Source organism: Equus caballus, chromosome 28, assembly GCF_041296265.1.
Source record: "Equus caballus isolate H_3958 breed thoroughbred chromosome 28, TB-T2T, whole genome shotgun sequence".
Taxonomy (NCBI): Eukaryota; Metazoa; Chordata; class Mammalia; order Perissodactyla; family Equidae; genus Equus; species Equus caballus.
In genome coordinates, this window is record NC_091711.1 from 40,945,596 (window position 1) to 40,958,509 (window position 12,914).

The 12,914-nt window shown below is 60.5% G+C and overlaps 2 protein-coding genes across 2 annotated transcripts in view; one reads left to right on the top strand and one right to left on the bottom strand.

Moving 5' to 3' along the window:
* Positions 1 to 2,688, bottom strand: part of KCNJ4 (potassium inwardly rectifying channel subfamily J member 4) — a 23,026-nt gene extending 20,338 nt beyond the window's left edge. Inside the window, exon 1 of the mRNA XM_023631230.2 lies at positions 2,549 to 2,688. The gene's annotated coding sequence lies outside the window, so the exon portion shown is untranslated. The remainder of the gene's footprint in view (positions 1 to 2,548) is intronic.
* Positions 1 to 9,235, top strand: part of LOC138921244 (uncharacterized) — an 18,654-nt gene extending 9,419 nt beyond the window's left edge. The window contains exons 3-4 of the mRNA XM_070254224.1: positions 2,894 to 4,350; positions 4,821 to 9,235. Coding sequence (XP_070110325.1) covers positions 2,894 to 3,848 — 955 coding nt within the window. The 3' untranslated portion in view covers positions 3,849 to 4,350; positions 4,821 to 9,235. The remainder of the gene's footprint in view (positions 1 to 2,893; positions 4,351 to 4,820) is intronic.
* The last annotated feature ends 3,679 nt before the right edge of the window (positions 9,236 to 12,914 follow it).

The following is a 12,914-nucleotide window of genomic DNA, read 5'->3' on the forward strand; positions in this document are numbered from 1 at the left end:
CCCTTATTCTGCCTCTAGGCCCTGCTTGGCTGCTCCCAGAAGCCCCCGACACCTGGGACTGAGGCGGGAAGAGTGAGCAGGAAGACAGGAAAGAAAGTTGAGGGTTGGCCGCGTGCCCCCGGCCCTCTGTCCCTCCCTCTCCTCGTGCAGGGGGAGCGGCGGTGATGTAATGCACTCAGCTTTGGTCCCGGTGCCAATCTCAGAAGAGAGACGACAGATTGCGTGAGCCAAATTTGGCATCCTAGGGGGAGAAGCACGAAAAGTGGAGATGTGGAGGAGAGGAGCGAGCGAGGAGCCTGGGGAGGCACAGGAGAAGCCCCCTGCCCAGCAGACCCTGAGTCGCCTCCCCTCCTTCCACTCTAGCCTCCACCCACCCCACCTCGCCAGCCCACCTGGCCTTGGGGCCTCCCCTCCTCACTCTAAGAGACCAGCTAGGCTACTCCCCGGCCCCTCCAGCCCCCCCAGCACACCGCTCCAGCTCCAGTTCCCACCGCCGCTAGTCTCCTGGTTACCATGTTGCTGGTTGTCATGTCGCTTACATGTCCTCGTGACTCAGTGGTCCCCGCGGAGGGGCCCCCTCCTCCTCACACCCCCCTCAGCACTCGCCCCCGCCTCCCCCAGATCCACATTAAGAACCAGCCCGCCCTACAAGCCTACACTCTTCCTCCTCCCCTTCCCTCTTATCCTAAGCTGAGAAATCTCGCAGCATCTCCCAGAGCCACTTCATTCTCCATTCCGCAAATGTCTGTTAAGAACCTACTATGCTCCAGGATTGTGCAAGCCGCTTTCAGAGATCTTTAAATCATGCAGTAATCCAGAGAAGTCAATACCATCATCCTCACTCTCCAGTTGAAGAAACTGAGGCTCAGAGAGGTCAAGCCAGCTGCCCAAGGTCACCCAGCAGAAACTCAAGGCCAGCTCTGTGTGTTCCCAGTCACCCCAAAGGCTTTTTCTGGGAGAGGAGCTTCCTTTTCAAGGGGAACCCAAGGGTTCTTGAGGAAGAGCGTCCCAGCCTCAGATCCTCCCTCTAGTTCCTGGATGATTTTCTGCTTGGCTAGCCGTCTATTTCAGACCATCTCCCTGCCCATCAGCTAGCCATCTTCCCAAAGGTAAAATGAGTCCATACTCCCATCTACTTTCCCCAGGCTCACGCGAGCCCAGGGCCTGCCTTGGAGGTCAGTGGGGCAGGCAGTGGTGTCCTCATTCCTCATAGGGAAGTTGAGGGTCACAGATGAAAATGACTTGCCCAGGGTGCTGGTTCCTCAGGTAGCTGAGCTGATTTCTAGGAGCCTGAATGGAGGATATATGAGGCCCACTGCCCAGTGTGGAAAACCCCAGAAAGAGCCCTTCCTCCTAGTGGAGAACAGAATGGAATGTTCTAGGCTCAGCCCTCCAGGCTCCGATTCGGATATGGGTCAGCTCAACGGCCAGCAGCCTTTGCTCCTGCCATGTTGCACTTCAGCCTCACCCCACTATCCTCCTCCACCTTCTGCTCCCCTCATCCCAGGCCAAGCTGGGGCCACAGTGTGGCTCTCAGGTCCCCAAAGTCCTGCCAACAGCCCCTTAAAAGTCCAGAAGCTCTGGAGGTCATAGGACTGGATGTGGGGAGAAACAGAATAGAGATTTTACACTTACACACACACATGCACACACACAGAGGGTCCGGTTTCCCTCTGGCCCTTGCCTGCATGGCCCCCGGGCCCCCCTCCATCCCTCAGCTCCCTGTTCCTTCAACCTGATGCACGATGTCCTGCGCTCTGGAGGCCCTCACCTGCCGGCTCTGCCAGCGGCCCTGCCTCTAGTCTCTCCACGCTCCCGCCTGCCATCTCTGCCTCCTTCCCCATCCTGGAGCCTGGGCCCTGGGGGCAGAAGTAGGATGTTGATGCCGGTGGGGGACACTCAGCACGCTGCAGGGGAAGTTTCCCTGCTCCAGGTTGTTCCGACCTCTTTCCTTGGGGATCCCTAGGGAGGGAAACGCGGTCTGCGCCTCTCTCCACAGCGCAGCCTCCACCTCCGGGAACTGTGAGCTGCCTCACTGATCGGCTCCCCGTCCACCCCTTCTAGGGTCATCTGGCCCAAAGTAGGTGCTCAAAGACTAGAAGTGGGCTTTTGTCCTCTGTCAGATCGCAGGACCATATGCAAACAGGCTGCAGTTGGGGAGGTGGAAAGGAGACCCCCCCCCCCCTTTTGCCACAAGTCACCTGCCTTGACGCTCCTCTGAACCGAACCCAGCGTGACAACTGGGGGTGGGTGGAAGCAGGCGAAGGTCGTAGCCGGGGCAGGAGGTCAAGGCCCCTTCCACCCACCTCTCCCCTCCTTCCTGGCCGCGCAACCCAGACCTCGACGCTCCCGACGGACAGACGGACAGGGCTCCCCGGCTCTGGAGGAGTCGCCGGACCGCGCTGAACGCGCGCCTGGCAGCCAGAACCCGGGCGGGGATAAGGAGCTCAGCGGGCGCGGCCAGAGCGGCCGGCCCAGGACACACAGACACGCACGCGGCCGGACAGACGGACGGACAGCGCCAGCGGCGGGCGCGGGCCCGGCTTACCGCGGGGCGGAGGGTCCGACGAGTGTCCGGGAGGCGGCGAGCAGGCGCTACATCCCACGGCGCGGTCGGGCGGGCGGCGTCCGGGCGGGGAGAGGGGAGTCCCGGCGCCCCCTCCCCGCGAACTCGGCGGGCCGGCCCCTCCCCCGCCTGCGGCTCTGTCCGCGGGTCTCCGGGTCCCCGCGCCTCGGGGCCGTCCCGCGCCGCTCCCCGCGGGCCGCCCAACTTTCAGCGCTGACCCGCGCCGCGCCCTCGGCGCCGCCTGGGCGTCAGCATCGTGGGCCCTGCCGGGCTCAGAGCGCGGGGCTCCGGGGGCCCATGGCGCTCGCGCCCCCCGCCCACCCGCAGGCGCCTGCCCCCCGCCGCCCTCCGCTGTCCCCTCGCTGTCACTCTGCGCTGTCCCCCGCCCTGCGCTCCGCTCCCTGCCCGGCTGCGCTCGCCTCCCGCCCCGAGACCCCTCGGCCGGCGGCCCGGGCTCGGCCGCCACCTGCCCCGCCTGCCCCCTGGTCTCTGCCCCGCGGCCGGTCTCTGTCTCTCTCCCAGTGTCTCCGTCTCTCCCTGCGGGGCTCCGTCTCTCCCTGCAGGGTCTCCGTCTCCGTCGCCCTCTGGGTCTCTCCCCTGCCTCCCTCTGCCTCTGCCCGGTCTGTCTCCCCTGCGCGTCTCTCTCTGTCTCCCTGCCCGTCTCTGCCCCTCTCTCCCTCCCACTCTCGGTGCGGCCCCGCTGTCTCGGACCCAGGCCCCGCCGCCGCGTCCCCGGCTCGCCCGGGAGCCCGAGCTCCCGCCGCCCGCGGCGCGCCGAGAACTCCCAACTCGCCGCCCGCCGCCCGCTTTGCCAGACTTTCGCCCCTCCTCACACGTGACCCGCGCCCCACTGCGGAGGCTGCGCCCCAGCCCGGGAGCCCCGGGGGCCCGCGGGCCCGGCCCTGCCCTTGTCCCGCGGCCCAGCCGGGCGGCCACGCCCTGCCACCGGCCCGTCGGGCGGGGCAGGGGCAGGGGCTGGGGGCTGCGCGGCCCCGCTCCTGCCCCGGATCCTGCCCGGGTTTTCCTCCTCCCTGGAGGAGCGCTCCTCCCAGAACCCATTCCGAGAATCCGCTCCCGGGTGTTCCAGTCCCCAGGGGCAGGTGGAGAGGATCCCGGGAGGGCAGCGGTGGGAGAGGGTCGGCGCCGGGTGCGGTGGCGCCGGGCCACTCCCCTCCGCGGTGCCCTTCCCTCCACACGCACCCCGCTCCGGGAGACGCAGGTGGCCCTGCTGGAGGGACTTCACAATCACCGAGGCAGCACCGCCCCATTTTACAGACTGTGAGACTGAGTACCAGAGAGGGTCACAAGTTGGCCCAAGGCCACCCAGAGGTGGCAGAGCCGGACCAAACCCCAGTCTCTTGTTCTCTGCGTCCCCATTACTCCCAACTGACCTTATAAGGGAGGATGGCGCCCTTCTCCCTGCCCTGAGTGTGCCCAGGTCTAGGCCCCACACTCGGGACTGTGGGGAGAAGACCCCAGCACCCCACAAGGGGCCAGCCACTTCCGTGACCATCCTGTCACCTCACTCCAACGCCCTGAGGAAGCGGGAGGCAAAGCACTCCTCCTCCAGTGTGGCGGGATGAGCGAACACCCGCAGTCAGATAGCCAGAAGAACTTCCCTGGGAGCCTGGCCATCTCTGACTAGCCCCAGTTTAGAGAGGGAGAGACTGAGGCACCCCAAAGCCAGACTGCGAACTTATGGAATATGAAGTCTCCTCCAGCTCCTCCTTCAAGCTGACCCCCCAAAGATGCCTCCAACCCGGGAACCACAACACACGAACCCCGTGAGTGTCTCCCTTCCCCGCAGACCCTCCCCCAGGGGATCCAGTCCCCACTTCTCTGTAAGGTGTGCAACCAGGCCCCGCTGTACCCCACACCCCACATACCCACACATGCACCCTGATTCCCACAGGTTCCAGAACACACCAGATGCTCCACACCTCTCTGCCTTTGCATGTGCTGTTCTTCCTGCCTGAAATGCCCTGCCTCCTTCTCTGCCAGAGAATTCCTGCTGCTGTCCAAGTCCAGCCTCCTCACGCCTCCCCTGGGAAGGCCTCCCGAGGCCCCAGCAGAAGCCGTTCGTCACCCACTCGTTCATTCATGCAGCCCTGGGCACAAGTTTGGTTCACGCGAAGTGGGCTTGGGAGTCAAGCCAACCTGGGCTCGAAAGCACTTAGGAGCTGCCTGACCTTCAGCAAGTTTTTTATTTAATCTGTCTGTAAAATGGGGACCCTAACCGTCCCTCCCTTCACAGGGGCAGATCCAGTGAGGTGGATGCACAAGAAATGCACAGCTCATAGTAAGTACCCAATAGACCTGACCGTCCCGTCTCAGTCCTGCCTTCAACACTGCAGATGTCCACAGTGTGCACCCCATTCCATGCCCTTCTTCCTCATTGCCTTGCTGGGTCCTCACAGGCCAGCAGCCAGGACTGCTGTTCTGTTGCATGAACCCTCGGTGTGTGAATGGATGGGGGAGCTCAAGCAACCCAAATGCAAGGGCAGCAGTAGATGTGGGCCCGGTGCCTGTCACCTTCCCGTGGATTCCAAGCCAGAGGATGCAGGGGAAGCAAATGGCCTGTGGTCTCTTCCCCTGGCCAGAGGCCTCACCTGGTGGCTGCCCTGAGACTGTGTGGTGCCGGGGAAGGAGGAGGGGCGGGAAGGAGGAGGAGATGCAGACAGGCGCGTCTGTAGACCCAGAGCATGTGCTTCTGTGGAGTCAGACCCGACGCTAGGTCACTGCGCACAGGTTTTAAAGAAGGGGTGGGGGCTCTGGGGCAGTGACTTCTGGGAGAGGGGAGGAGGAGGCCTGGTGGCTGTGATGTCACAGGGAAAACATCTGGTAATGTCACCTTGGTGGGCCTGGGGCTGCAGCCTGGGGCCCCCACTGCTCATCCTCCGTAAGCAGGGTCCTGCGGAGGCTGAGGGTGGACTGCGAGGAGGTGGGGGAGAGGCAGAAAGGGTGGTTCCAGGCAGGGAGAGGTTCACGGACCCCAGGAAAAAGAGTTCTTTCTCCACCATCCAACCCCTGTGTGACTCTCAGCATGGCAGCTCGCCTCTCCTCTCTGGGCCTCAGTTTCCTCATATGTAAAAGGGAGGATGACCCTTTGAGGGGCTGTTCTGAGGATGATCAAAGACTAAAGGAAGAATTTGATATTGTCCATCCCTTCCAGTGTTCGAGTGGCTGCTAGCCCTAGGCGGGGCGGGGTGGGGAGGTAGGGGGAGGGATGTGAGACAGGTGTGGGGGCTGGGGGGAGAAGGCTTGTGTGTCAGAACCTGGGTGACCCTGGGCAAGTTGCTTGACCTCTGTGGACCTCAGAGGCCTCTTCCGTAACAGGATAGTCTGGACTGGGTCCCCAGAGGGCACATAGAGTTTGTCATCATCTAACACAGAAGCCCCCCGGCTGGAGCGAGGAGATCTGGCATTCCTTGAGCGGGTCCTCTCAGCCCACCCTGTCCTGGGCCGTCACACCATTGTCTCATCTAATCCTCACGAGAACTCTATGATGTGGACGCTTGTTACCGATGGGGAAACCGAGGCACGGTTTGTATTGTTATGTGGGTGGTCTGGCCTGGGTGGCCAGGGAAAACTCTCTGGAAGGGTGAGACACTCTGAAGTGTGATGGAGAATGATGGTAAAACTTTCGCCCATCTGTACGTTTTGCCAAAGCTGCCTGCCCGTTCTCCACGCTCCCATTCAATCCTCTCATTGCTCTGGGAGGCGGAGACTCTGACCACCCCTAGTTCCGGGCGGGTGTGGGGGAAGCTGAATGGGGGTGTGGAGAGAGGGCCTTGCTCAGGTCACTCAGGGAGTAAGCTGGGTCCGAGTCCGAATTTGACCAGCTCCTAGTTTCTAGGGAAAGGTCATCCCAGGCCAGCAGAGCACTCCCGGACTGGCTCACTCTGGGAGCCCAGTCAGGCCTCCCTGGTCCCACAGGGGCCCTGAGAGCCTGTGCAGAGGGCTGGGAGGGCCGGAGGGGAGGCGGACTTGGGCCAGGCAGGTGGGACAGCAGGGGAGGGGACTTCAAAATACCAGAGTCATAGAGCCCAGAGGTTTTTGGCCAAGAGAGTTTCTTAAAGTAGACCAGCCCATTCTACAGATGGGACAAACTGAGGCTGCCCAGCTGCTTAGATAAGAAATTAGACCAGGACACAGCTGGCCTGCCTCAGAATGCTCAAGTCCCAGCAGCCCTGAGGGGTGAGGACCAGAAGTGGGGAAAAGGGCACTGGGGGTCCAGCGAGCCAGGACCATCCCAGCAGGCTGTGCCCTGGGGACAGAGGACTGTAGGGGTCTCTCCCACCCTCTGTTCCCCCCTCACTCACCCCCCAGCACTCAGTAGTCACCAGGGTGGAATATTTTAGCACCTATAGAAAAACTGCCACAGACGGCCGTGGCAGCTGTTGCTAAGGAGACGCTCCCAAAATAGCCCCCCTCCGCCAACCTTTCCTGCTGCTGCTCCTGCTGTGGGGAGGGGAGGAGGCCAGGCGGGGAGGGGGTGGCACACGAGCCCTGGCCCCAGGTTCACCCACCCTCCCTGGCCCCTGATGCCCACACTGGCCAAAGACCCAGGCAAGTCCAAGACCCGGGCAGCCACAGGTCTGCAGAGGGGAGAAGAGCTAGCCTGAGCATGGCTGTGGCCTCAGCCACAGTCCTCAGCTGGGGAGGAAAGTCACTCAGATGAGGGGAGAGCGAGGAAAAAAGAGCTTTTGCACCCAAGACCCCCAGCACGCTCCCACACATGCACAATCACAGACCTCCCCCTTTTACACATCCACTTGTGCACATCACACGTACAAACCCACAAATGCCCACCTAGCTATTCATATACACCATGAAAGACACAAATAGACGCATGGGTAAACACATATGCCACAAATACACAACACACACCTGCGAACACACACCGCACAGCCATAAATACACACATTTACATACACATCCTTAAATACTCATTCCAAGTACACACACACACACACCCCAATGTATGCATATCTGACACATGTACACATACACACACACCAATGTATATACAACCTCACAGTACACGAACGCACAACTGCCCAAAGATGCCCAGCATGTAGCATTCAAAGGGCACTGAGTGAGTTACCCGTGGGCTCTGTCCAGGGCCACGTCCTGGGACCCCCCAGACATCCTCACTTAGCGGGAACCTCTGCTATCCAGCACAGAGTGGAAGATTAGCAGGTGTACAGAGGGTGGGTGGAGGCTGATGTCTCTGTGGACCCCTCTAAGTGGGTGGTCTGGGGACCAAAGGCTCGCTGGTGCCCAGGAGAGCTGCCCTGGCCCATTCCTTCAGAAGCAGAAAATGGGGGGAGGGAACTCCCGCCTGCAGACTGGAAACCTCTGGACACGGAGCATTCGGAGCCTCAGGTTCACGGTGCAGCTGGTTCTTACCAAGGCTGCACTTGGGGCTGGGGTGATGATGAGGATAAGAAGGCAACAGAGTGACAACGGTGATGGTCCTTGACACGTGCACAGCACTTTACAGTTTATAAGCCGCTTTTACACTCGCTATTTCACATACTTGGTAACAGCTGCTCTGAGGTTGGTGGTAGTGTCCCCATCTCTGAGACCCAGACAGGAGAGGGGGCTTGAAGACCACACGGCAAGTTACTAGCAGGGCTGGAACCAGAACACGAGGAGGTGCCAGCTCCAGTCCTACGTGCCTTCCGCTCGGCTGCGCTGCGCAAGCTGGGAAGCAGGCCACGAGGGCTCCGCTTTGGCCCTCATTTCGCCCCATGACGTTGGGGAGCAGCCAAGCCCTCCATCTCCCCACCTGGAAAGCTGAGAGTGAATCCCCAGGGGTGCATTCAAGCGGCAGTTTGTGGCCACAGTCAGGGCTGGGGAGGGGTGCTTGCCGGCTGCCCTCGGAAAGCCAGCGCAAGGACGAAGGGCGCCGAGCCGCTCCCCTCCGCGCCTGGCCGGCCGCCGTCTCCCTCCAGCCTCGCTCCGTGCTCCGGTTCATCGATCCGGGCTCCGGGTCTTCGCTGGCGCCCCGTCGCTCGGGAGACGCGGTGAGCGGCTTGCGGTTGCCTTGGGAACCTCCGGGGCCGGCGGCGCAGGAGGACCAGCGCGGCGCGCGGGAGCCGGGCCTGCGCCGCGAGCCGAGAGCGCCGCTGCAGTCTCCGAAAGACACCTGTCGCCAGCGGCGCGGGGAGGGGGCATCGCGGCCAGAGGAATGTTTTTCTTTTCATTGAGGTGACTTACAAACAGCAATACATTTATCTTAAGAGCACAGCTCGATGAATTTTTACATATGTATAAACCCGTGTACCGCCGCTCGCGTCGAGATACGGCACACTTCCAGCGCCCCAGCGGCCTTCCTGGGGCCGGGAGGTTATTTTTCATTGCCTTTCTTTTTGCACTTCTCCGGGAATAAACCGGCGAGGGAGTGATCGCCTTCGGAGGAAACGGAATTTCCGTGTTTTCTCCCGGCTCTGCTTTGCCCGGCCCTCTTTGGGCCTCGTGTCCTCTAAAGGGGAGCAAGAGACTGAGTTTGTTGCGCGGTTTATTCCTTGCAAAGCGCTTTAGAGACCTAGCTAACTGTGACCCTGGTAACGAGTCGAAGGAGTTAGCATTTGGTTTATACCGGATGGTTACCGATGGAAACACTATGACCCGAGGAGATTAAATAAATTGCCTAAATTTGGACAGCTCGTCCGTGGTGGGGCTTGAGACTCGGACAAAGGCCTGTCTAACCTTGACGTTCATCCTCTCCTTTTTTTCTTTTTTTCGTGTTCGTTGGCCTCTTTTGAAGAGCGGTACTAACAGAAGGCTCTGGCAAGGCGGGTCGTATCATATCTCTGCGCCTTTGCGCATGCAGTTCCTTCTATCTGGGACTCTACCCTCTTCCCCCAGGTTTTGTCCTTGAGGCAAGCTCCTACTCATCCTTCAAAACCCCACTAGGGCATCCTTTGAAGCCTTCCTAACTGCAATACTCCCTCGCGACTCACTGCAACCCAGAGTAGTCTCTCTGAGCCTTGTCCGACCGTGCACAGGCAGCCGCCACCCACAGAGCCCCGGGGTCTCCTCGAGGCTGCGTCCACGTTCAACCTGCAGGGCGCCCAGCACACAGCTGGTCTTCAATAAATGTACTTGGAACTGAACGTGGAGGAGAGGTTTTGGAATCTGGGTTTCCATCTCTGTATAAAGGGGACCCTACACTGGCCCTGCCGCGTGTCACTCAAAACATATCGAGCCAGGAAAGAGCTTTCCGAGCACCTGGGGCGGAACTGCAAGAAGAGAAAGGCTGCCCTTGGTCCCCCGACTCGGTTAGGGAATGGACTCGTCCGCGCCTCCCGGGCGGGTCCTCGGGGCTGCCTGGGGAGAGTTCATTCCTTCCACGAGGGAGCGTCTACGCGCCGAGGGCAGAAGCAGCCATCGCAGCCCCTAGGGACGCATAGCTCCCCCTTCCTTCCAGGGCCCTGCCGGTAGATAGGCAGCCGGTTAAGCGGTGGAGTGTCCTCAGGATCGTGATTTTCACTTTACATCCACACTTTCCTTCCTCGCAGAATTTGAGGGAGTTGGCAGGATATGCAATATAGCGGTGAAATGTAACAAAGGGAAGAAAAAAGATTATATATGCATTTTTTCCCTATAATCAAGCAAGCCCCCCATTCTCTACCCCGTAAATCTGACTTTGAACGTACAATTTGCTTTGTTAATGAGGAAAAAAGAATCCTTGCCCTTTGAACGAAGGAAATTTCCCCTCCTGGCGTCCCCTCTGTTCACTCCTATAGCAGACACCTTTTGGGTATCAGGAAAGTGAGGCCCGAGGGGTGAGGCATTTGCCCAGAACCAGCCAGAAGCAGGGACAGCATCAGCTGATGGAGCAGGCTGCCAGAGTACTGGCTCCGGCTAGACCAAGGCGGGGGTGGGGGGTGGGGGCGCATTTTCCTACTTCTCCACTGGGAGCTTTGAAAAATACTCCACCTTGAAGATGGGGTAGGTGTGACAAGGGCAGGGCTGAGTACTAAGGACGCAGTGGGGAGAGGAGGTCTGTGTGACCTGGGGGAGCAAGAGACAAGTTTGAGCCTCAGTTTCCTCATCTGCAAAATGGGGGCGATGAGCTCCCTGTCTTGAGACATAGGGAGTATCAGTTTCATAGGGAGATTGGGAAGGCCAGATGCAAGAAGGACCGAGTAATCAGCCGGCAATACTATCTTTATTATCCTCATTAACAGACGGGGAAGCTGAGGCCCAAGGACGGGACCTGGCAAGCTCAAGGCCCCTGTGGCAGGCCCAGGACTGGATCTTGGCCCTGGGGCCACCCAGCCTGGGTTCCTTCCTCTCCGCTACCATGGTGGTCCCTCTGCAGCCCTCCCCTGGCCTTGGGCAGTTCCGCTGTGGTCCTCCCAGAGAGACAGAGGAAGGAGCAGGCTTCCAGCCTTGTTCCAGCCCCTCGCTGGCAGTCGGGGCTGCTTCTCAGGAGGACAGATGTTTCACCAAATGGCAAATGCACGTGCCTTCCCTGGCTTGGGGAGGAGGTGGGCGCTGGGGAGGAGACGCCAGCTGGTTGGGCAGGGAGAATGGTAGCCACACCTGAGGGACTTAAATAGCCACCACCTTCTCTGGGCACCTGCTGGATGGGAGGCATCTGGGCAGGGCTGGGGGAGCAGGGAGCAGAGCGGCTCATTCAGAACCCGTCACAGCCCCTCCCAGAGGGACGTGGACCATGCCCCTCACCTCTCTGGGCCTCAATGCAAAGTGAGGATTTGAAGCCTGCTTCGGAGGGTGCTGACTGAGGCTGAACAGAGAGACTCTGACTAACGTGCCTGTCCCGGGCCTGCTACCCAGTGGATGTTCAACACTTGGTAGCTATTGTTATCCCAATCTCCCTGCCAGGACAGGAGTTCCCACTGCAGCGTCCCTGACAAATGGGCACCCACCCTCCACTCACCCCTCTCTCATGACAGGGAGCTCATCACCTCCCATGACAACCCACAGTGTAATGTAACCCTGGAGTCAGACTATGTGTCGGAATCCAGGCTCCAATATTTACTATCTGTGTGAATTTAAGCAAATTACTTAACCTCTCGGTGCCTCAGTTTCCCAGGTGTAAAATAATAAGAGTACCTCACTCCTAGTGTTGTTTAGATTATTGCCTCTCAAGTTTCATTGCACACAGATCACCCAGGGGTCTTGTTTCACTGCAGATTCTGATTCAGTAGGTCCAGACAGGGCCCGAGATTCTGCATTCCCAGCAGGTAATAAAGATGCTGCTGGTCCTTGGACCACATTCTGAGTCTCAAGGGGTTGCCTTGCCCTGGGAGTCATGGTGAGGGGGCCGTGGAAGGGTCACGAGTACAGCAGTGACAGATTTCACCGTGGCAAAGCCTCTCTGGTGGTCTGTGGCCAGGCGTGGGTGTGGGAGGATGCCAATAGTTCAGGGAGAGGTGAAGGTCCTGAATGGGAGAAGGGGCTACAGGGGTCAAAAGGAGGGAGGCGGTAAGGGCCCTTACCTCATGCTGTCCACTCCTACAGATGCAGAGACCAAGGCCCAGAGCGGGTGGCCCACCTGCTCAGGCCACACAGCTCAGGAAGGACGTCTGCCCACCGGCGGTCCTTCAGCCTTCACTCTTCCTGCCTCCTGGCTTGCCTCTGGAGTCTCTCCTGGCCTGTGCTCCTCTGTAACATCTTGTCATACCAAGAAGAGGGAGACGCTAGTGAGGGCCCTGGATCCGCCTGGGCCTCTTTCATACTCGCAGTAACCCCTTTTACAGATGAAACCACCGAGGCCAAGAGGGGAAGGTACTCAGCACCTAGGCTGGAACAGAGGGCAGGCTGACTCCCCTCCTGAGAGACTTTGATCCCACTGTTCACCTCTGATAGCTCAGGGCGGGACCAGGCGGCTGTTCAATTTAACAGGCGAGAGGGTGGGGCACCCGGCTCCAGCTCCTCTCCCCACCCAACGATGGATGACCAGTTCAAACCCCAGGATGATGATAATAGCAGTGGGTCACCGTCGATGGGGTGCTTCCAGCCTGCTAGGCTCATACCCAGCCCTGGCACGCCGGACCCCTTCACCCCGGCACCGGAGTTATTAGCCCAGTGTACAGAAGAGGGAACTGAGGCAGAGAGGGCCCAGCGGCTTGCCAAGGCCGTGCGCGGGAGGACCGCGGGTGCCGAGGGGGGCAGCAGAGGCCCGGGCTCCCGCGGGCACCTCTCGGAGCCGGGCCGCGCCGGCGCGGGACCTCGCAGGCCCAGGGTGGCCTGGGCGGCGGGCAGCGGGCCGGAAGCCCCCCGGCCTGGCCCGGCCGCCCCGCCCCGGGACCGAGTTGCTGGGACGGGCCGGGAGGCGGGATCTCGGGCGGGGCGCTTCCTGGCTCCC